This window comes from Mustelus asterias, unplaced genomic scaffold (genome assembly GCF_964213995.1).
Source record: "Mustelus asterias unplaced genomic scaffold, sMusAst1.hap1.1 HAP1_SCAFFOLD_1351, whole genome shotgun sequence".
Taxonomy (NCBI): domain Eukaryota; kingdom Metazoa; phylum Chordata; class Chondrichthyes; order Carcharhiniformes; family Triakidae; genus Mustelus; species Mustelus asterias.
The window spans coordinates 36,588-60,334 of NW_027591296.1; the positions used below are offsets into that span (position 1 = coordinate 36,588).

General features: G+C 41.4%; 1 protein-coding gene across 2 annotated transcripts in view; it reads right to left on the minus strand.

The window, feature by feature from the left end:
• tmem44 (transmembrane protein 44) overlaps positions 1-23,747 on the minus strand; it is a 46,439-nt gene that overhangs the window by 20,389 nt on the left and 2,303 nt on the right. For both annotated transcript variants that reach the window (XM_078206195.1, XM_078206196.1), the window contains exons 2-7: positions 18,016-18,142; positions 13,921-14,014; positions 10,639-10,790; positions 6,188-6,274; positions 4,473-4,643; positions 1,480-1,623 (exon numbers count right to left, since the gene is read on the minus strand). In XM_078206195.1, coding sequence (XP_078062321.1) covers positions 1,480-1,623; positions 4,473-4,643; positions 6,188-6,274; positions 10,639-10,790; positions 13,921-14,014; positions 18,016-18,142 — 775 coding nt within the window. The remainder of the gene's footprint in view (positions 1-1,479; positions 1,624-4,472; positions 4,644-6,187; positions 6,275-10,638; positions 10,791-13,920; positions 14,015-18,015; positions 18,143-23,747) is intronic.

Consider the following 23,747-nt stretch of genomic DNA (forward strand, 5'->3'; position numbering starts at 1 on the left):
CAGGGTCGCGGGGAGTCGGACCCGACAGACACCGGGTGCTCGGCAAAATACACAACAGAATGGGATGCCAGTCCATCACTGAGCACACACTCGTACACACAGGCACAGACAAACTGAGGGGCAATTTAGCATGGCCAATCCACCTAACCTGCACGTCTTTAGACTGTGGGGGGAAATTGGAGCACCCAGAGGGAACCTTTGCAGACATCGGGAGAGTGTACAAACTCCGCACAGACAGACATCTGATGCCAGAATCGAACCTGGGTCCCTGGAGCTTTCAGGCAGCAGCACTAACTACTGTGTCACTGCGCTGCAAACATTTTAGCTACTCTCCTCCCTTTTATATACTTGTCAAAGTTCCTACAATCTGTTTTTATATTTCTGGCTAGTTTGCTCTGATACTCTATTTTACCCCCCTTTTTAATCAACTTTTTGTAACCCTTTGCTGCTTTCTGAAGTTTTCCTTATCCTCAGGCTTAAAACTATTCTTTGCAATTATAAGCCTCTTTTTAAAATCTAACACTATCCTTAACTTCCTTCATAAGCCACTGATGGATCTTTCTCACTGATACTTGTTTTTTTTTCCAAATGAAATGTATGGGTATTTTTGTTGTTTCCCATGGTCTATTTCCAGCCATACCTTTTCAGTCTATTTACCCAAGCAACCACACTCAGCTCTCCCCTCCTGGCTGTGTAATTGGCTTTGTTTAAATTCAGGTTTCTTGTTTGAGAAGAAAGTATGACACTCTCAACCTTAATATGGAATTCAATTGTATTATCATCACATCTGATCAGAGGACTTTACTAATGAGATTACTAATTAAACCTGCCTCTTTGCACGATTCTAGATCTAAAATAGGTTCGTCCCACACACATAGCGGCCTGGCTCGGATTGGAGCAAACTAGCTTCTGTGAGCTCAATCAAAGTAATAGACAACTACTCGAAGGAGGTGACTTCATGACAATTTAGTCAGTGGTCACCACTTTCATCAACTGGATTGAAATATTACTAGATGTAAAACTGATGTGGAATTGGCAACTGATTTTTCATGCAGTCTCGTATCTTTATGTAATAAATGAATAATTAACAGAAGTTCCGTTTGATATATTAAAGTAAGTCTATAACACCTTTAACATGCTATAACATTTCCACAGCACCTTAAACACAGATCATTTTATGACTAAGATAAAAGCAAAATACTGCGAACGCTGGAATCTGAAACAGAAACAGCTGGAAAAGCTCAGCAGGTCTGACAGCAACTGTGGAGAGAGAATAGAACTAACATTTGCGCAGGGGTGACCCTTCGTCAGAGCTGACGAAGGGTCATCAAGACTTGAAACATTGGCTCTATTCTCTCTCCACAGATGCTGTCAGACCTGCTAAGATTTTCCAGCATTTTCTGTTTTTACTTTATGACTATCGCCTCTAAACAATGGGATGGGAGCAATTATGTTCCTTATTATTGACTTCTATATTACCTGTGTTTCTCCTTGAACCTCCTCTTCTTCCATCTCATGTCCAGGAGATTCTAGCAGCGAGATAGTATCCGATTCTATTACCATCTCCAGACCCCACTGCTGGCGAGTAGATTTATCTTTCAGTAAACATGATAAAAACAGTATCTGGTTGAACGCAGTTAAACAAAAGTGACATTTGAATTTTTTGTGTAAATGGTTTTTCATAGTTATTATTCACTAGTTTTCAGGAGGCCTTGTGGCTCACTAGGTGGCGCTTTTGCCTCTGAACCAGAAGCTCCGAGTTCAAGTCCTACTTCAGGTCTTGTTGGTCATGGAAGGAATGGCCAACAGGTTGATACTCAACCCGCTAATCCTTCCAACATGCCCATGGTAGGCAATAAGGGGAGAAATTCCTGGTTAGCCATGCTTAATGCGAATTTGTGTCCCTCAGACTATACCACTTTTCTCTTTCTAACCGACAGAAACGTCTATAGCCTCTTGCGAACAATGGGCCACAGATAGAAAGATTCACTCACCCACCCACCACTCTGCAACTGGGTCTGGCTCCTCCCAACTCCCATCCACCCTGTGGTCTGACCCCACCCACCCCCTAATCCGATGTCTGAACCCCCATCCCCACTTATCTTTGAAACTTCCCTTCTCCCTTTCACAGTCCCTTTAAGCACCTTCTTCATGGCAACTGGTGCCACAGAAAAGGGACATGTTCTTCCTACTGCGCTTCAGTTACACCACCCCGATGCAGCCAGGATGTGCTTCGCTGCTCCTGTCTCACCCTGCCAGAGTGAGGAAGATCGGGCAACACAGAGGCTTTGGCATTCCAGTGAAGGTAAATCCCACCGGAGAGGCAATCCACCGGTGATCGCCACTCCGAGGAAGTCACAGCTGCTGTTTAATTGACCAATCAATATTCCAGTGGGAATTTTCATTTGACAAAACATGACCCCTTCCACAATGCTGACGGGTTAGTGTTAGGAACGGGCCCTGGGAGGAAATCTCAGAAAGATACTTTACAAATATCTAGCCAGCATTTTGTAAGAAATTATTTGTATGTATTGAGAATTTTTCAGTGGATGCTAAAACATATGGTTTGTTATATTATGTGGTTTGGAGGATGGGTAAGCCCAAACAAACTCGGAATGTTTTTGAGGGTGTCTCCAATTGTGCTTCCTTGTAGGTGACTGGGGGAAGGAGTACTGTATAAACTACAGTGACAGCAACAGGTTCTGCATTCCATTCAGCATGAGTTGCATTTGTACTTCATACACTAAACACTCCCAAGTTGGATTGTGTCAGAGGTCAAAGTCAGAACAATCGTTCCACACATTTCTCAAACATATGATCTAACCACAAAATCAGAAGAATCTGGGGCAATTACATGGAGGGGTATCATTTCATTTATTTAAAAAAATGATATACATCATATCTGAAAATAAACAAAGGGCCGTAACTTCCAGGGTCCCCAGTGTGGGATTTGGGGGGCTGGGGAATTCCCCCTCACTCCTTCCCAGGTAAGCATTTTAACAGCAATTGTCCAGAAGTGTTAATTTTCCCCTGGGCAATTGTGCTGCACTGGGAACTATCCAAAAATGCAAGTTAAATCACTAATTTCAGATGGTTCCATCAGGATTACGTTAATACTTTCTCTGAAATAAAATGTCTTATAACTTCTGGGTCTATTTAAACACGCTGCTCCTTCATCAGGTAAGTGGGAGTTCATAACTCCCACTTGCCTGATAAAGGAGCAACGCTCCAAAAGCTAGTGCTACCAAATAAGCCTGTTGGACTTTAACCTGGTGTTGTGAGACTTCTTACTGTGTTTACCCAAGTCCAACGCCGGCATCTCCGTATCATGGCTACCATCTATTTAAACACCCAGACCGATCTCTCACACCCCAACCCCACAGGGGACACCCTCACTCTTCATACCTATGGGCTCAAACCCCCCCCATGTCCCAACTGGACACCCCCCTGAACCCTGACACAGCTGGACTATGTCCCACAACCCGACCCAACTGGATTTCCCCAACCCCATGACCCGATCCCCACTCCCTGGACCCGACCCGAACACCAAGCACTGCCACTCATGTATCAGCACCACATCTTCAATTGTCCATTTTCTACAATTAAATAGACACGGCCGGTTGCCAAATTAACAGAAAGATTCAGGTTGCAACAGGTGGCCACACAATTCATTTGTTTCTACTGAGGATTATACCAAAAACCAAAACTTAAAAACACAACATGATCCAGTTTCATTAGATTATTAAAATATGGCACTTAAACTGTTAGAAAGAATAAAATTAATTATAATTTTGGCTAATTGAAACAGCATATTATTGTGTTAAACTAAAAATATCATAAGATATAGGAGCAGAATTAGGCCATTCGGCCCATCGAGTCTGCTCTGCGATTCAATCATGGCTGATATGATTCTCATCCCCATTCTCCTGCCTTCTCCCCATAACCCTTGATCCCCTTATTGATCTAAAACCTATCTATCTCTGTCTTAAAGACACTCAATGGCCTGGCTTCCACAGCCCCTTGTGGAAATGAGTTCCACAGATTCACCACCCTCTGGCTGAAGAAATTCCTCCTCATCTCAGTTTTAAAGGGGCCTCCCTTCACTCTAAGGTTGTGTCCTCGAGTTCTTGTCTCTCTCACTAGTGGAAACATTCTCTCCACGTACATTTTATTGAGGCCTCTCAGTATTCTGTAAGTTTCAATTAGATCCCCCTTCATCCTTCTAAACTCCATCGAGTATAGGCCCAGACCCTTCAACTGACAAACCCTTCATTCTTGGGATAATTCTTGTGAACCTCCTCTGGACCCCCTCCAAGGCCAGCACATCCTTCCTTAAGTATGGGACCCAGAACTGCTCACAATCTTCCAAATGGGGTCTGACCAAACATGTGTAACATATCCATTTCTAAGAATGTATCCTCTCTAGCATTCCTGGATCTTAAGAAAAAATATCAAACATTTGAAAAGGATACAGAAATATCTAGGGCTGCACCACCAAGAAAGATAAGTAGCCAGGGTAAAGCTTGCAGGATGAACTCAGGAGTTTTCTCATGTGCCAAAATGGCAGCAGCATACAGCACACCCCCCAGAACTGAAAGGATCAGAGCCCATTTCTGGATGCTGCTAGCAATCTTCCCCCTAGACTGTAAATTAGAGAAAAAAAAATCATAAAACATTTCAAGCTTCATTGAACATAGAACATGGAATAGTACAGCTCAGGAACATGCCCTTTGGCCCAAGATGTTTTGCCGAACATGACTTCAAATTAAACTAATCCCTTCTGCCTGTCTTTAGTTCATATCCTTCTATTCCTTGCATATTCATGTGCTGCTCTAAAAGCCCCCTAAACATCCACATCGTATCTGCCTGCACCACCACCCCCCCGCAGCGCATTCCAGACACCTACCATTCTGTGTAAAAAACTTGCCCGTCACATCTCTTTTGCATTTTCCCCCTCTCACCTTAAATGTAGCATTAGACATTTCAACTCTGGGAAAAAAGATTTTGTTACCTTCGTCACCTTTAAACATGACTATTCCAAAACACTCCTGCCAACCTCCAAAAACAAGAGGTCACCCAAATTTCTGCTACCTGTGTGTCCTTACTTACACCAAGACCCATTCACCCATCATCCATGTGTTTGCTGATCTACACTGACTCCCAGCAATATCCCAATTTTAAAATTCTCATCTTGGTTTTCAAATCCCTCTCGGGTCTTATTCTTCCCTATCTGTGCAATCTCCTCCAGTCCCACAATCCACTGTGATATCTATACCTCTACTGTGGCCCTTTCAGTCTGGCTTCTTTAAGTGTTCCCAATTTTAACTGCTCCACAATTGGTGAGCATGCCTTCACCTGCTAGGGCCACAAGCTCCGGAATTCCCTCTCTAAACTGCTCTTTCTTCTATTAAAACACTCCTTAAGATCTATTGTTTTGATCTAGCTTTTGGTTGCCTGCTTTAATGTCTCCTTACATGTCTGTGTCAAGTTTTGCTTTATAAACATTCCTGTGAAGTACCTTGGAACATGCCCTTAATGGCACCATATCAATACAAATTATTGGAGTTCAATAGACTGAAACTCAGGCAGGATATATGATGGGGTGGTCAATCCATCCATAATGAACTTCTCAAGTCAGAGAGATTGTCCATCCATCAACCAACACTGACCCAAGTGGCTGCTGGATACAAAACAGGCAAGCTACTCTCATTGAAACTGGATGAATCAAGACAATTTTAAATATTGTGGAGAGAGAACAGAGCTAACGTTTCGAGTCTGGATGACTCTGACAGAGAGTAATCCAGACTTGAAACATTGGTTCGATTCTCTCTCCACAGATGCTGTCAGACCTGCTGAGATTTTCCAGCATTTTCTGTTTTTGTTTTCAGATTCCAGCATCCCCGTTGATTTGCTTTTAATCAACTTTAAATATTGACCACGCCCCCAACATTGACAGGGAAATCTTTTTCCAACAGCAGTTAGCTGAACAAATCGGTAAATCACCCTTTACCCTTTCTACCCGAATTATATAAGAAGATACAAAACGGAACAAAAATCATCACAGCTGTCACCTCCAGCACATTAGGGATAGCTTCATAACCAGAACTTTCTGCAGAAATCCTAGTATTCATCAAAAATGAGAAGTTTCCTCGGTATTCCTACACTCAGACTGACAATTCAGACTTACCGCCTTTAGAATCAGTGGAAACTTTGATGTCCAGCCAATGAAAACTGCAATCACCCCCAGCGCATAGCCAATGATTTCTGTGTTGTCCTATAAAAACAACAATTTTAAAACTGACTCAAGCAATAAACATTAGTTAGATTCACAGATGAAGGTCACGCCACAGCCAAACCCCAAGTGAAATGTCTTCACATGAGTTGCAGGCAAACTTTAAAAATATAGAGAAACATCTTTCAGGAAACAACAAAAAGAAACGCAGCCATGTCGGAGATAGTTACTGCTCTGTATAGAAGGTGAAGGCATACCCGATAATAAACAAAAAATAACTTCCTTCTCACATCAATCGGATATCAGATTCAGAGTAAGTGCTGTGAACATGACAAAGAAAAGCTGGCTTGTCTGCGAATTCATCATAAATCTTGTAGGACTTACAGAAATCACAGGAGTATTAACATTGCAATGATCTAGAAATAAATGTAATCATCTCAGAGGAAATGTCGCCCTTCCTACAGTTGGTAGGGAAGGAACTTTTTTTAAAACAAAAGTACAGCCAGAGTGGACATTAACAAACATATCGTCATAGAACTCTTAATATAACGAGCCAAGATCCAAGTGATTACACCGTCTCTAAAGTAAATACCATAGACAGAAGGAGTATGTGAACATTTGCCGCTGGTCTTTCATGTAAACTTTTGAAGTAATCCAGAGATTATTGCTGGAATTCCTTTTGTATTCAAGTTACGGACATGAACATCTGGCTTTAGCACAAGCAATTCTCGTCAACTCATAAGAACATAAGAAATAGGAGCAGGAGTAGGCCATCTAGCCCCTCGAGCCTACCCTGCCATTCAATAAGGTCATGGCTGATCTGAAGTGGATCAGTTCCACTTACCCGCCTGATCCCTATAACCCCTAATTCCCTTACCGATCAGGAATCCATCTATCCGTGATTTAAACATATTCAACAAGGTAGCCTCCACCACTTCAGTGGGCAGAGAATTCCAGAGATTCACCACCCTCTGAGAGAAGAAGTTCCTCCTCAACTCTGTCCTAAACTGACCCCCCTTTATTTTGAGGTTGTGCCCTCTAGTTCTAGCTTCCTTTCTAAGTGGAAAGAATCTCTCCACCTCTACCCTATCCAGCCCCTTCATTATCTTATAGGTCTCTATAAGATCCCCCCTCAGCCTTCTAAATTCCAACGAGTACAAAACCAATCTGCTCAGTCTCTCCTCATAATCAACACCCCTCATCTCTGGTATCAACCTGGTGAACCTTCTCTGCACTCCCTCCAAGGCCAATATATCCTTCCGCAAATAAGGGGACCAATTGCACACAGTATTCCAGCTGCGGCCTCACCAATGCCCTGTACAGATGCAGCAAGACATCTCTGCTTTTATATTCTATCCCCCTTGCGATATAGGCCAACATCCCATTTGCCTTCTTGATCACCTGTTGCACCTGCAGACTGGGTTTTTGCGTCTCATGCACAAGGACCCCCCAGGTCCCTTTGCACAGTAGCATGTTGTAATTTTTTTCCATTTAGATAATAATCCAATTTGCTATTATTTCCTCCAAAGTGAATAACCTCGCATTTGTCAACGTTATACTCCATCTGCCAGATCCTCGCCCACTCACTCAGCCTGTCCAAATCTCTCTGCAGACCTTCTACCACGATTCACTTTTCCACTTATCTTTGTGTCGTCTGCAAACTTTGTTACCCTACACTCAGTCCCCTCCTCCAGATCGTCTATATAAATGGTAAATAGTTGAGGCCCCAGTACCGATCCCTGTGGCATGCCACTCGTTACCATCCACCAACCAGAAAAGCACCCATTTATTCCGACTCTCTGCTTCCTGTCGGATAGCCAATCCCCAATCCACGCTAACACCCTCCCCCAACTCCGTGTGACCCAATCTTCTTCAGCAACCTTTTGTGAGGCACCTTATCAAACGCCTTTTGGAAATCCAAAAACACCACATCCACCGGTTCCCCTCTGTCAACCGCACTAGTCACATCTTCATAAAAATTCAACAAGTTCGTCAAGCACGACTTTCCCCTCATGAATCCATGCTGCGTCTGCTTAATCGAACCATTCTTATCCACATGGCCTGCTATTTCTTCTTTAATGATGGATTCCAGCATTTTCCCAACTACAGACGTTAAGCTGAACTCAGGTGAAACACTGCCTACATCTCTCGAGTGTTTAAGAAAGGACAACTACATGAAGTAAATTATGTTCATTAAAGCCTGTAGTCAATATAACTGTGACCTGTAGCCCAAAAATCCAAAGATGTGCAGGTTAGGTTGATTGGACATGCTATGTTACCCCTTAATGTCAGGAAATGTGTAGGTTAGAGGGATTAGCGGGGTAAATTTGTGGGGATAGGGCCTGGGGTAGGATTGTTGTCAGTGCAGGCTCGATGGGCCCAATGGCCTCCTTCTGCACTGTAGGGATTCTATGTAGTCAGTATAACTGTAATTATATTGAATCAAGCAGCGAAAAATTAAATTTGCTTCTCTGGAACTTGCAAAGCAATCATGCTCGCCCTGTTTCTAAAAGAGCAACTCATTCAGTCCTACACTCTTTTCCCAGGCCTTTATAAAATGTATTTTATTTTTAAAAAATTATCCACTTGCCTTCTGAAAAAAACTATTTAAGGAAATTCCTTCCACCATTGTTTCTGATAAAGGTATCCATGTCCTAAAAACCTCTTTCCCTTTACTCTTGGTGATTATTTAAAATATATGCCCTCCAGTGATATTCAGGGAAACTGGGTTTTCTGATTTACTTGATCAAAACCTTCATAGTTTTGAACAATTAAAACTCAAATTTTACTCATCTATCTTCTTACATCCGGTATTATCTTAGAAAATCTTTATCCTCTCCATGGCGTTACGATCAAGACCACAACTGGGCGCAATATTCTAACTGCAGCCTAACTTTGTCAGGCGGACTGCTGCAAGAGAACATCCAACGAATCTTTTGGAGTGACCATGCCTATCCTTACTGACAAGTTGCTCCACTACACACACAAACACATGCACATACGATGAAGCTGGTTAAACTGCATATAATATGTGATCATATGTACACTCGTTTGATGAACAGCTAAAATAGTTTAACCATTATTAAATACAAATGTTGTTTATTCTTACAAGTTAAAAGTCAGCACAATGTTCTCCACTGCCCTGTTTATCTAACATGTACCAATTCACACCTGTTGTGAATTTTCAGTCTCCACATAAACAGTGTTTCAGTTTAGTTATGTTCATGGTGGACAACAACCTGGCCTTGGGATTCAGAAGTACAAGTACAACATTTGCAAGCAATATCCAGTTAGAGAGCGTAGTTAACACAGAGAGAATCTGCAACACATAGGGAGACATCAATAAACTTGCAGAAAGGGTGGGTAATTGGTCGATGAACTTCAATGTTTCAATGTAGACAAATTCATTTTGTTCGATAGAAGAGGAACAGGGGGATCTCAGCATACAGATAAACGTACCACTAAAAATAGCAATGCAGGTGAATAAGATCAAAAAAGCAAACAAAACACTGGGGGTCATTTCTAGAGGACTAGAATGTAAAAAGTAGAGAAGGTGTATCAAACTGGTATAGGACTTTCTTTTGGGCCACACTGTGAACAATTCTGGTCTCCATTTCATAAAAACTATGTAAAGGCACTGGAGAAGGGAGCAAAGGAGATTTACTAGAATGATACCAGAACCAAGAATGTTTACCTAGTAGGAAATCTGAACAGGGGAAGGCTTTGGTCTCTATAAAAAGAGTGAGGGGGGGATGTGATAGAGGTCTTTAAGATTATCATAGGGTAAACACAGATGTTTTCACTTGCAAGTGGGACAAAACTAGGGGCCCATAATTATATGACAGTTACTATTAAATCCAATGGGGAATGCAGGCGAAAATTCTTTACTCAATGAGTTAAATACTAACACAAGGAGTGATTGCATTTAAGGGGAGGCTAGATGAAAAATATGGGAGAAAGGACTAAGGGGATACATTGATCTATCTGCAGAAAGAAAATTGAGAGTGGAATATAAACCTTAGCAAGAACCAGCTGTGCTGTAAAAACTTTGTAATCATTAGTAGAGTTTTCTGAGAGCTCATTTTAATCAACTGAAAAAAGTGGGCCGAGATAGCAAATTAGGACATTCATATTGACATGGTAGCAATGACTCGTTCATGTGAGATCAATAGAAAACAGAACTCCAAGCCTGGAATAGATAATTTAATATCTCCAAGTACAACAATTGAGGCAATTCAGGTAAATCTGCAAAAGCTGATGGACTTCATTCACATTAGAAACTGGAAAACTGGACAAGGCCGAAAACACAGGACTTAATTCAAACATTCCTCTGAACTTGTAAATTGTCCAGATTGATTTATGTTTGGGGTAATGAGTAGCTGGTGGGCACCTCAGTACCATCTTACCTGAAGTAAGGTGGTAAGCAGTTTCCTTCTTGGTCCACGAATATCCACTTGGACAGAAGGAAAAGCCCAGAAGTAGTAACTTGTGCCCAGCGCGAAAGGTAGGCAAACCATGAACATGGCACTTCTTCTTTTATTTCTTTGTCTTAGCTGATCTGATTATATGATACAAACAGTATGACAAATTGGCAGATGTCCTTGTACAAGTGTATCCCTCAGTATAAAATATGAAAAAAAAGAGGCATGATGTTGGGTGATGTGCCTCATGCTTACTGCTTTGTTAGGAGCTCATTTTGATTGCCTTCCTGGGCTGGAAATTAATTTCCCAAAATTTGGTTATCCGTGAATTGGCCTTAGTTTTTCTTTAAAGCAGTGGGGGGTTACGATGCTTAATTTGCAACATAAAAAATACGGGACAAGACTGAGAGACTAGCTAAATTTTCCTGTGCATCAGTTTTGTATGTTCATAAAGGGTGTGTATATGGCTTGTGTATTATGCAATTTTTTTTTAACTCATTCGTGGTTAATGGGCGTTGCTGGCTGGCCAGCATTTATTGCCCATCCCTCGTTGCCTGAAGGCAGTTGAGGGTCAACCACATTGCTATGACTCTGGAGTCACATGTAAGCCAGACCAGGTAAGGACGGCAGATTTCTTTCCCTAAAGGACATTAGTGAATCAGATGCGTTTTTCTAACAATCGACAATGGTTTCATGCTCATCAGTAGATTCTGAATTCCAGATTTTTTTTTACTGAATTCAAATTCCACCATCTGCTGTGGTGGGATTCAAACCTGGATCCCCAGAACATTAGCTGAGTTTCTGGATTAATAGTCTAGCGATAATATCACTAGGCCATTGCCTCCCCTAATGACACATCAAACAAAATTAATCGTAACATTAAAAGATTTCATAGGGTACAAATGTTCCCCAACATGTTTCTCTCCTTGCTCATCAAAGGTGGAGAATAAGTTTACAAAAAGAGTGCTCACCCTTAAATGACTCAAAATATGACTCTCGGTGAACAATTAAAAATCAGGCAGAAAAAAGGTGTTCAGATTTAATTTTTCAGGATTCAGCATTTCCTACAAAGCCATTATAATTTTCAAACCTCATCCTAAATTTCACGTTTTCTAATTGCACACAGCATTCCAATATTAAGTCCACCTCACAACTATACATTGTGGGTAGAATAAAAGATTGTTAACAATTTCCTGACAATTACAAGTAAAAGTACTCATTTACAATTGTAAGAGCATGGCTATGGAAATGTAATAAAACTTAGCATTTCATAATTTTATAGAGTATGCACCTACAACTGTAGAAATGCTGCATTCTAAAACAATAGGGTTTATAGAAGCTTCAGCCTATAAGCAGAAATTAAACCTAACCATTAACATCAAAATGCCAGATTAACGGTGTGTGCACTGTTTGAAAATGATCGGTGGAGTGGCACCAACAAAACTTTAGATTCAAACAATCCAACGTTTAGAAGTTTACTCGATGAGTTTTTAAGAAGTGCACAAAACACTGCAGTGAAATTTTGCATAACGTTCATCTCATCCATTACATGTGGTAGTGAGTTGCACATTCCTACCACTCTGGAGTGAAGAGCTTCTGAATTATGTTTTGGACATATTAGTGAAAATCATATTCATCACCCCTAGAATTTGACTCCCTCACTAGTGCAAACATTTCTCTTTAACCCCTTAATATCAAATTCTTTACAAATTTAAAGACTATTATCAAGTCATATCTCAGTTTTCACTTTGCTAAATAGCCCCAGCCAGTTCAGTCTTCCCTACTAGTTGCAACCTCTCAGTTCTGGCATTAACCTCACGGCGCCAGGGTCCCGGGTTCAATTCCGGCCTTGAGTGACTGTCTGTGAGGAGTTAACACATTCTCCCCGTGTCTGCGTGGGTTTCCTCTGGGTGCTCCGGGTTTCTCCCACAGTCCAAAGATGTGCAAGTTAGGTGGGTTGGCCATGCTGAATTGCCCCTAAGTGTCCCAAGATGTGTAAGGTAGATGGATTAGCCATAGTAAATGTGTGGGGTTACAGGGATATGGCAGGGGAAAGGGCTTGGATCAGATGTTCAGTCAAAGAGTCAGTGCAGACTTGGTGGGCCAAATGGCCTCTTCGGCACTGTAGGGACTCCATGATCAGAAAGAGCATCTATTCCACCTCAGGTCATCACCTGTCTCTAGTTCAACACATCTGCTTGTGGAAGTCTCATCCATGCTCTTCCCACTCCAGACTCAACTATTCCAAACATCTACTGGCCTCTCTCCTAACCTATATAATTTCTTCAGCCCTGAGAACCCCATCTTATTCCAACAATGGGTTCTTAGCATTCCCTACTATCTTCACCTCACCTTTGGCAGCTGTGATTTCAGCTATCTGGGCCCAAAGCTCTGGATTTTCCTTCCTAAAACCTCTCTGCCATGCCACCTCTCCCTCTTCCTATCAGACCTTCCTTAAAACCCTGTCTCTGACAAAGTTTTAGTTACCCATCCTAATGCCTGTCATCGTCTTCGGTTTGGTATCCGTTTTGGTCCTATCACACTTCTACAAATGACCTTAGCATGTTTTCCTATGTTCAAATCTGGACTTCAACATTTGAGGCACATTCAAAATTTATAGATGGCACAAAAATGGGCAGCATAATTTTACTGTACGTGACTTCAAGAGGAGATGGATGGGTAGATGCCAAATTAATATGTTGAAATATGAGGTTTACATTTTTGGAGAAAGAATAGTTACACTTAAGGTGGTTAAAAATTTTAAATAGTAGGAGAGACATTGAAATACAAATCTTTAAAGGTTGGCAGACAAGTTGTGAAAAGTAAATAAAGGAGTTGAGATTTTGCCAATTGGACCACGAAGCAGAAGATAGATAATAGTAATCTAAACACTGGGTATGCAGGAATTACAATATTTAGGTTAAGAAGGATTCAGAGGCCATGGGGAGGGTGTAGAAGAAATTAATTGAGATGACAGGAAAGATAAAAGAAAATAGGGCTATTTCATTACAGCACACAAGGTTATGAGGAGTTCAAAGTGAGCTAGTCGAAACTATGAAAAATTTGGGGAAGAAGCAGGAAAGTGAGACACAGACACTGCAGCCATCTCTGAGAGCTAGTGGGGATGGGCTAAGTGATCATTTTTGTGTTCTATAATGTACAGATAACCAGGAGAAAAAGCAAAATCACCAATCTATTGATAAACGGATTTAAATTTCTATCATAGCAATGCAGGCAACATAATGCTTTTCTGGAATTTTCCTCTACCTGTTTTTGATCTGGATCTTGAACCACAAACTGGAAACAGGATGAATACAAAATGGAGAACATCCACTGCTGCCATGTAAGCTGCTGTGAAAACCTGGAAATAGATAAAGATATCAAATGTCAAAGTTTCCTTCCCTTGAAAATAAGTGGACGTCTTAGTGAGAGGCAACATAGTTTTGTGAAGGGGAGGTCGTGTCTCACGAACTTGATCGAGTTTTTCGAGGAAGTGACCAAGATGATTGATGAGGGTAGGGCAGTGGATGTTGTCTACATGGACTTCAGTAAGGCCTTTGACAAGGTCCCTCATGGCAAGCTGATGCAGAAGGTGAAGTCGCATGGGATCAGAGGTGAGCTGGCAAGGTGGATACAAAACTGGCTCGGTCAAAGAAGACAGAGGGTAGCAGTGGAAGGGTGTGTTTCTGAATGGAGGGTTGTGACAAGTGGTGTTCCTCAGGGATCAGTGCTGGGACCTTTGCTGATTGTAATATATATATAAATGATTTGGAGGAAAATGTAACTGGATTGATTAGTAAGTTTGCGGATGACACAAAGGTTGGTGGATTTGCAGATAGCGATAAGGACCATCAGAGGATACAGCAGGATATAGATCAGTTGGAGACTTGGGCGGAGAGATGGCAGATGGAGTTTAATCCAGACAAATGTGAGGTAATGCATTTTGGAAGGTCTAATACAGATTGGAAATATACAGTAAATGGCAGAACCCTTAAGAGTATTGATAGGCAAAGGGTGTACAGGTACACAGGTCACCGAAAGTGGGAATGCAGGTGGAGTAGGTAGTCAAGAAGGCATACGGCATGCTTGCCTTCATCGGCCAGAGTATTGAGTTTAAAAATTGGCAAGTCATGTTGCAGGTTTATAGAACCTTAGTGAGGCCGCACTTGGAATATAGTGTTCAATTCTGGTCGCCACACTACCAGAAGGATGTGGAGGCTTTGGAGAGGGTACAGAAAAGATTTACCAGGATGTTGCCTGGTATGAAGGGCATTAGCTATGAGGAGAGGTTGGAGAAACTTGGTTTGTTCTCACTGGAGCGACGGAGGTTGAGGGGAGACCTGATAGAAGTCTACAACATTATGTGAGGCATGGACAGAGTGGATAGTCAGAAGCTTTTTCCCAGAGTGGAAGAGTCAATTACTAGGGGGCATGGGTTTAATGTGCGAGGGGCAAGGATTAAAGGAGATGTACGAGGCAGATTTTTTACACAGAGAGTAGTAGGTGCCTGGAACTCGTTGCCAGGGGAGGTAGTGGAAGCGGATATGGTAGTGACTTTTAAGGGGTGTCTTAACAAGTACATGAATAGGATGGGAATAGAGGAATGTGGTCCCTGGAAGGGTAGGGGGTTTTAGTTAAGTCGGGCAGCATGGTCGGTGCAGGCTTGGAGGGCCGAAGGGCCTGTTCCTGTGCTGTAATTTTCTTTGTTCTTTGTGTTTTCCTTACTGTTGATTTCCATCCAAAAAAGAAATGCCGAAAGTAATGGAACCATGTGAAGTGACCAGTGTCGTTTTGAAAGTTTGCGTAATGGTAAAACCCTTCCAAATTGCTTTGGCTAACCTTTTAAAGACATTTTTGCCACCAGAGTGGAATTGGCACACACAGAGGCTCCCTACATTCACGGTGTGGCATCAATCAAAATTACAGAATGAGAATGGGTGGATTGGTCATGGTAAATTGCTCCTTATTGTCCAAGATGTCTAACGTTTAGGGGGATTGGCAGGGTAACTATATGGGGTTATAGGGATAGGGCAGAGGGTGGGATGCTGAGTCAGTGCAGACTCATTGGGCTGAATGGCCTCCATCTGCATTGTAGGGATTCTAGGAACACTGAAAACAGTGCAATGGGTACTCATGCCAAACTTAACATTGTAAACCTGAAAAAAGTCATTCTGAATATTGTAACAATGTTATTGTGCCACTGGGTTAATATCAAAACTTTACTGTCTTGTCGAAGTCTGCAACTCACAACAGATAAAGATAGAACAAACTGTTTGAATCCAAAATGTTTCCTTTATGGAAAAAATATTTTGATTTGAATCAGGGTGCAAAAAAAAAGACTTTTTAGTACCTGACTATATCAGGGATTAATTCCCAATACAGACAATCAAAATGTTTTAAATCCTCCCATTTTAATACCAGCAACACAATGGTCATCATCTTTTACAGCTTTTACCAGCATATAAGGCCATGTGACCATTTTTCTATGTCCAGTGGTATACACCACAACAACAAGCAATGCTCCCTATCCAGATTTAATTAGTAACCAATGCCATGCTCTTTCATCACCTCGACCTATCCAAGACCACAGCTAACAGTTTAATACACGTCCACATCATTATGGGAATCTACTATTTCAACACTCTTCCTCCACAAAGAACTCATTCAAGATGTAGGGACCGACGTCCCCACTTATAAAAATGCCCCCATTCCAATTACACTTATCATCGTCAAGCTCCACTGGTTCTGCACGCCCAAGAAAATACATTTTAACATCCTCAATTTTAAATCTATTCACTTCTGTATTCTATCCTAATTCAGCAATTGCCTCCATTGCTCTGGCAGCACGTCATCATTATTCTGTTCCACCATCAATAATTGCTCCTACAGCCACTGCCCTGCTGTCTTCTCCAAATCTCTCTGCAGCCTTGCAAAAGCACTTCTCGACAATTGTGCTTTTGTTCCTCCTCACTCACAACTTGGTATCAACATTGTTTCACATCACACGAGACACTCCAAGATATCTTCATGGAGGAAGCAGCTCCAACGGGAAAATTTCTGCATTAAAACTTCCGATAGACATTTTAGTTTAAAGATATTGGAAAATGTTACTAATATCTTGTACTCCCCCACCCACCACCAAGATTTTGCTCCATGCAAGTCAAATATTATACTGCTTGCTCTCTGTATTGTGTCCAATTGTCATGTGCAAATAAATGATAGGTTTTAACCCAGGTTCAACATTCTGACAGGGTTATGTTACAGACAGGGAGAGGGGATCATTTAAATCTCACTAATTTCTCTCCTCACCACCTGTCCATAAATAGAAAGATGGTTTTGATTTGTTTTCCCAATCCCTCAGTTTTGGTGTGACCCAATTTTCTATTAATAATCCCACAGCAAATTCAAGATAGGATGAACTCAAAGAGTTAGTTTATTTACACACACTCAAAATGCAGGAGGGAGGGTCGCAATGTTTTATAATTTAAAAAAAATACAGGGTAAAGTCTTAGTGCCTCACAATAATATTACCAGCTACCCAAGTGGACAGGAGAACATGGTAGACAGCACAAATGATATGCCATGCAATAGCTTTATAAAAGTATAATTGTGCTTGTGGCATATTAGCCTATTCACGTCCATACATAACAGGCAGATTTTTGTTTTTGGTAGACGCAGATAAGCTTATGGAGGCTCTCTACTTGCTGAAAACACAAGTTTAAATTGATGCAAAAAGTCCAAACTTGTACATTTTACATACATAAGGGAGTTATTATGGTTGTTATAGATGCATTGTGTGTTACCATATCAAATTATATTTAGCTTAAATCCAAAACAAACAATGTAATAATGCATGGTTTCTCACTGATCAAATAAAAAGCATTGAATGTTAAGCAATGTTTACTGAAGATGAATGATGCAAGTATAAGGCATTTGGACTAATCATTTCTGTACTTCAGTATCCAAAACATTTAACAGAATAAATCCCAGGGCTGGGACGTTCGAAAGATGAAATGAGTAAGTTTTAGATAACAAGATGGCTCAGGAAAACTCAAATAGTTGACAGAACCAGAGGAGGAAATGATGGATGAATTGATCAGGATCCATAAATAACTAGATTTCCAAAAGTAAACAAGATGAAAATAAAATCAAATCGTGGCTGGTACAAAATCAGAAAAAAGGGAAAATTTAAAAATAGTTAAGCTGATTCTGCAAAAATTAGGGAACAAGGAAACAAAGCCTTTTGAGAAACTAGCAAACTAAAAGCTGGTGTGAGGGCCAATGAGAAATTCTGATTCTTGGTTCCTGGTAATAAGAAACCAACTGCAGTATAATGAGATTCATTGAACCATAACCACTAACCTGAATGCTCAGTTGTTTTGCTAGAAGTGCCCCAAACATGTTGCATATATTCCCCAGAAAAGCATAGATGTTACAAGACAAAGATTCTTCTCTCCAACCTCTCCGTTTGCAACGGAAATAAAAGAGTCTGAAAACAAAAGTGAACAAAGGGAATGTTGAATACAACAACACTGATCTTTCTGAGATTGAGGGCTGAATTTTGATTCCCAAAAAGCAAAAGTTAAAAGCTTATTTATTAGTCACAAGTAGGTTTACATTATCACTGCAGTGAAGTTACTGTGAAATTCCCCTCGTCGCCACACTCCAGCGCCTGTTCGGATACACTGAGGGAGAATTTAGCACGGCCAATTCACCTAACCTTGGACTGTGGGAGGAAACCGGAGCACCCAGTGGAAACCCATGCAGACATGGAGAGAACGTGCAAACTCCACACAGACAGTGACCCAAGCCGGGAATTGAACCCGGGTCCCTGGCGCTGTGAGGCAGCAGTGCTAACCACCATGCCGCAAGTTGATTGTGGTCATATCAGGGTTAAGAAATCTGGATCCAGGGTCCAAACCTGCATCAAATCTGCCCACCTCCAGTCTGAACTGAAGTGGAACAAGGAGTGGCTGACTAAGCTGCTGGCAAGAAGCGGGCTGATCATTTAAATGTTAGAATGAAAACAAACAGCTTCATTGCAGCAAATTTCCTAAGCTCAACAAAAATGGATGTATGTGAGAGTTTAATGTTTTTAAGTCACTACTTATGGGTCAGGAGGATCGGGACTTTTTTTCTCCAGTTCCAACCAAGTACCCAGTAGACAGTATTTCTGCAATCTGTCAGCTTTGCCTAGTCCTGACCATTATTGGACCTCCCCCTTCCCACACCCTCCCCACGATCAGAATTCTCCAATTGCCATTACGCACACCACCTCCCCTCCCCCACTGCTTGTGATTCTTTGAAGCAGGTTTCCTGTCCAAAAGAGCTATAGCTGATCAGGCAGGGGTAGAGAAAAGAGCAGACCTCCAGTTAAATATTGCAGCTCATTTGGGAAACCCATCCTTTTGGGATTCCTGACTTGACTACAGCCTTTGTGCACAGAACTCACTTCTGGGCTAGAATCAGGCCTTTGATTCAGAAATAAAATCAGAAGCAGATTAAACACAAAAAGTAAGAAATCTGTAACCCTTTAAAAAATATATCACATACAGAAATAACTTGCTAATTCCTGCAAAGGCTTTGGGAGATGAGTTTAAGTAGATGTCATGGTCACTCAGATTATAACCAGAATGCTCTCTAAAAATTCTTTCTGATATATCCATAATCATTAAATGGAGTGTCGACCACCCTGGTCAGTTCTCTGGTTAACATTTCACTTTATAGCTAAATGAAATTTGAATTAATTAACGGCAAATTGATTGAATAATTACCATAGACTGATTGCCAACATACATATAGCAAATGATACGAAATGTGAAATCATAAAACAAATCAAACTGTGCAGAGCTTAAACATGGGCGTGTTACAGGATATCCTGGCAAAAGACAATGTAATATTTTTGACTAAACCATTTTCTTGCCATAGGACACAAGGCTCATAGGACACGACTGTCATTTAGTACATGCATGATGATAACAGAACCCATAATTTCTCATTTCCCTCATAATGTTTGGCTTCATGGAAAAGATATGCACGCATAACAGCAGAAGCTGTAACAGAAACATCGGCAACATTAACAATATAAACCTGAGTGGCAAAATTCAAATGCTGAACTCCACTTACACCAGACCCGGACGTCAGGATTAATGGGTTGCTGCAAACAGAAATCAGTAACTGTTTGCAATTTGCCTACATAGCAACAATGATTGAACTTTAAAAGCAATGCAATGATTGGTTGTGCAACACTTTGGGAGACCGTGGGACAAGGACTATATCATTCTTAGTTTAATTTACATGTTGTTTCTCCACCTCAAAATGTCTCTCAAACTTTTAAGCACACTTACTCTTACAGGTGGTTTATGTGAGAGAAAAATGTTGGTTTGGTACTAGAGTATTCTCATATTTTCTAATAATTTGAAAGCATCTTTAACTGGCAGATAGACTTTAGATTATGAGGTTATCCACTTTGGTAGGAAGACTTAAAAAGAGCAGATTATTATTTAAATGGAAAGGGAGACTGCAGAATACTGTGGCACAGAAGGATTTAGGTGCACTCATACATGACTCATAAGAAGTTAGCATGCAAATAATTAGGAAGACAAATGGAATGTTGGCCATTATTGCAAGGGGGGGGGGATGGCATATAACAGCAGAGAAATCTTGTTAAAACTATAGAGGGCGTTGGCAAGACCACACCTAGAGTACTGTCTACAGTTTTTGTCTCTTATTTAAAGGAGGCATATACTTACATTGGAGACAGTTCAGGGAAGGTTCACTAGATTGATTCCTGAGATGAAGTGGTTGTCTTGTGAGGAAAGGCTGAGCAGTTTGGGCCCATGCTTGTTGGAGTTTAGAAGAATGAGAGGTGATCTTATTGAAACATGTTTCCAAGGGGGCTTGACAAGGTAGATGATGAGAGGATGTTTCCACATATGGGGAAATCTAGAACTAGGGGGCACAGTTTCAGAATAAGGGGGTGGCGCATTAAGATGGATCAAGGAAGAATTTCTTCTCTCGGAGGGTTGTTAATCTTTGGAATTCTAAGTAGCAGTGAGGTTGGGGCATTGAACAAGCCGAGTGAGAGAGATTATGATCTCCAAGGACTGAAGAATTATGGGGCAAGCAGGAAAGTTGAGACCACAATCAGGTGAAATTCAGTAATATAGCCTGAACTGTCAAAATAGAAGAGGAGTTATATATTATATGTTCAGAATGCCTAACAAGATCTATTATTTTTGAAGTACAGTCATTGTTGTGTTACTGAGAAATGTAGATACTCTATTGATAAAATGTCTTGCAATCAGCAAATGAATACAATCAGAAATCTGTTTTTATTTTTAAGTGAAAAGCATTCATCTGGATACCAAATCTACTTGCTTTTCAAATAGTTCCATGTGATATCTTAACACTCAAATAGCCAAGACATTGGTTAAGCATCTCATCTGAAAGATGCACCCAGGGACAGGCTAATTCATCCAAAACAACATGGCATTATTTAGGACTCCCACAGAAAATAGGAGACATCGAGGAAACATTCATTCAAGGTGGCACTCAGGAAAATTCCCAGTTTTCTACTTGGCCAATCTCTGTCTGTACTTTCAATAGGAACTCAGGGGCCAGTGTAGATGATTTTCTCAAGTTTACAATGGGGCCTGATTCACTTTCAAAAGTTAAAACTCTTTAATTGAAATTTTTTAAAAGTGCTGGAAATACATAGCAGAAAACCTCTCAATTCTTCTGAACTCCATAAGTGAGGTGAAAGTCATTGCCCTTGCCATCACGGCAGCACTTGACCGAGTGTAGCATCTAGGATCCCTAGCAAAACTGGAGTCAACGGGAATCGGGAGGAAAAAATCTCCGCAGGCTGAAGTCATACTGGCACAATTGAAGATGATTGTGATGGTTGGAGATCAGTCATGTCAGTTCCAAGACATCTCTGCAGGACTTCCTCATCGGAGTGTCCTAAGCCCAACCATCTTCAGCTGCTTCATCAATGACCTTCCTTCCATCGTAAGGTCAAAATGGGGATATTTGTTGATGACTGCACATTGTTCAGCGCCATTCACAATTTCTCAGATACTGAAGCAGTCCAAGTCCAATTGCAGCAAGATCAGGTTTGGGCTGACAAGTGGCAATTAACATCATGCTATACAAGTGCCAGGCAATGACCAATTCCAACAAGAGAAAAACCAAACAATTTCCCCTTACATTCAATGGCATCACCATCACTGAATCCCCCATTATCAACATCTGGGCAGTAACCACTGACCAGAAACTGAAATGGACCAGCCACAGAAGAGCAGGTCAGAGGCTAGGAATTCGGCAGCAATTAATTCACCTCCTGACTCCCCAAAGCCTGTCCAAGGAGCAAGTCATGGAATATTCCCCACTTGCCTGGGTGCGTGCAGTTCTAACAGCACTCAAGAAGCTTGATACCATCTGGGACAAAGGACCCCACTTGATTGGTACCCATCCATGAACAGCAGCTGGAATAGTGTGTGCAGTATTGGTCCCCTTATTTGCGGAAGGATATATTGGCCTTGGAGGGAGTGCAGAGAAGGTTCACCAGGTTGATACCAGAGATGAGGGGTGTTGATTATGAGGAGAGACTGAGCAGATTGGGTTTGTATTCGTTGGAATTTAAAAGGCTGAGGGGGGATCTTATAGAGACCTATAAGATAATGAAGGGGCTGGATAGGGTAGAGATGGAGAGATTCTTTCCACTTAGAAAGGAAACTAGAACTAGAGGGCACAGCCTCAAAATAAAGGGGGGTCAGTTTAGGACAGAGTTGAGGAGGAATTTCTTCTCTCAGAGGGTGGTGAATCTCTGGAATTCTCTGCCCACTGAAGTGGTGGAAGCTACCTCGTTGAATATCTTTAAATCACGGATAGATGGATTCCTGATCGGTAAGGGAATTAGGGGTTATAGGGATCAGGTGGGTAAGTCGAACTGATCCACTTCAGATCAGCCATGATCTTATTGAATGGCGGGGCAGACTCGAGGGGCTAGATGGCCTACTCCTGCTCCTATTTCTTATGTTCTTATGTCACTCCCTCCACCATCAATGAACAGTGCCAGCAGTGAATACCATCTACAAGATGCATTGCAGGAACTCAGCAATGCTCCTTAAGCGGCACAGTTCAAATCCACGAACACTACCATCTAGAAGGACAAAGGCAGTAGACACTGCAAACACCACCACCTGGTGAAGTTCCCCTCCAAGCCACTCACCATCTGGACTTGGAAATATATTGCCATTCTTTTACTGTTGCTGGGTCAAAATCCTGGATCTCCCTTCCTAACAATGTTATGTACCTGCACCACATGGGCTGCAGCAGTTCAAGAAGGTGGCTCACCACCACCTTCTTAAGGGCAATTAGGAAAAGGCGATACATTCTGGCCTAGCCAGTGATGCCCACATTCCATGAATGAATAAAAAAAACTGATACATGATCTCATCTTAGCTTGACAGACTTGCCATGTACTTACAGCAATATTTGTTTTGAATATCAAAATGTTTGGCCTATAACTGATTGTTGACTTTTCTTGTTACGAATAGAAGTAGAAACAAAAATAGATGCCTAAGTTTAAATTTTTAAAGTTTATTTATTAGTGTCACAAGTCGGCTTATATTAACACCACAATGAAGTTACTATGAAAATCCCCTAGTCGCTACACTCTGGCACCTGTTCGGGTAAACACAGTAACAGTTTTAACAACACCAGGTTAAAGTCCAACAGGTTTACTTGGTAGCAAATACCATTAGCTTTCGGAGCGCTGCTCCTTCGTCAGATGGAGTGGAAATCTGCTCTCAAACAGGGCACAGAGACACAAAATCAAGTGATCAACTTGATTTTGTGTCTCTGTGCCCTGTTTGACAGCAGATTTCCACTCCATCTGATGAAGGAGCAGCGCTCTGAAAGCTAATGGTATTTGCTACCAAATAAACCTGTTGGACTTTAACCTGGTGTTATTAAAAGTGTTACTGTGTTTACCCCAGTCCAACGCCGGCATCTCCACATCATGACCTGTTCGGGTACACAGAGGGAGAATTTAGCATGACGAAAGCACCTAACCAGCACATCTTTCA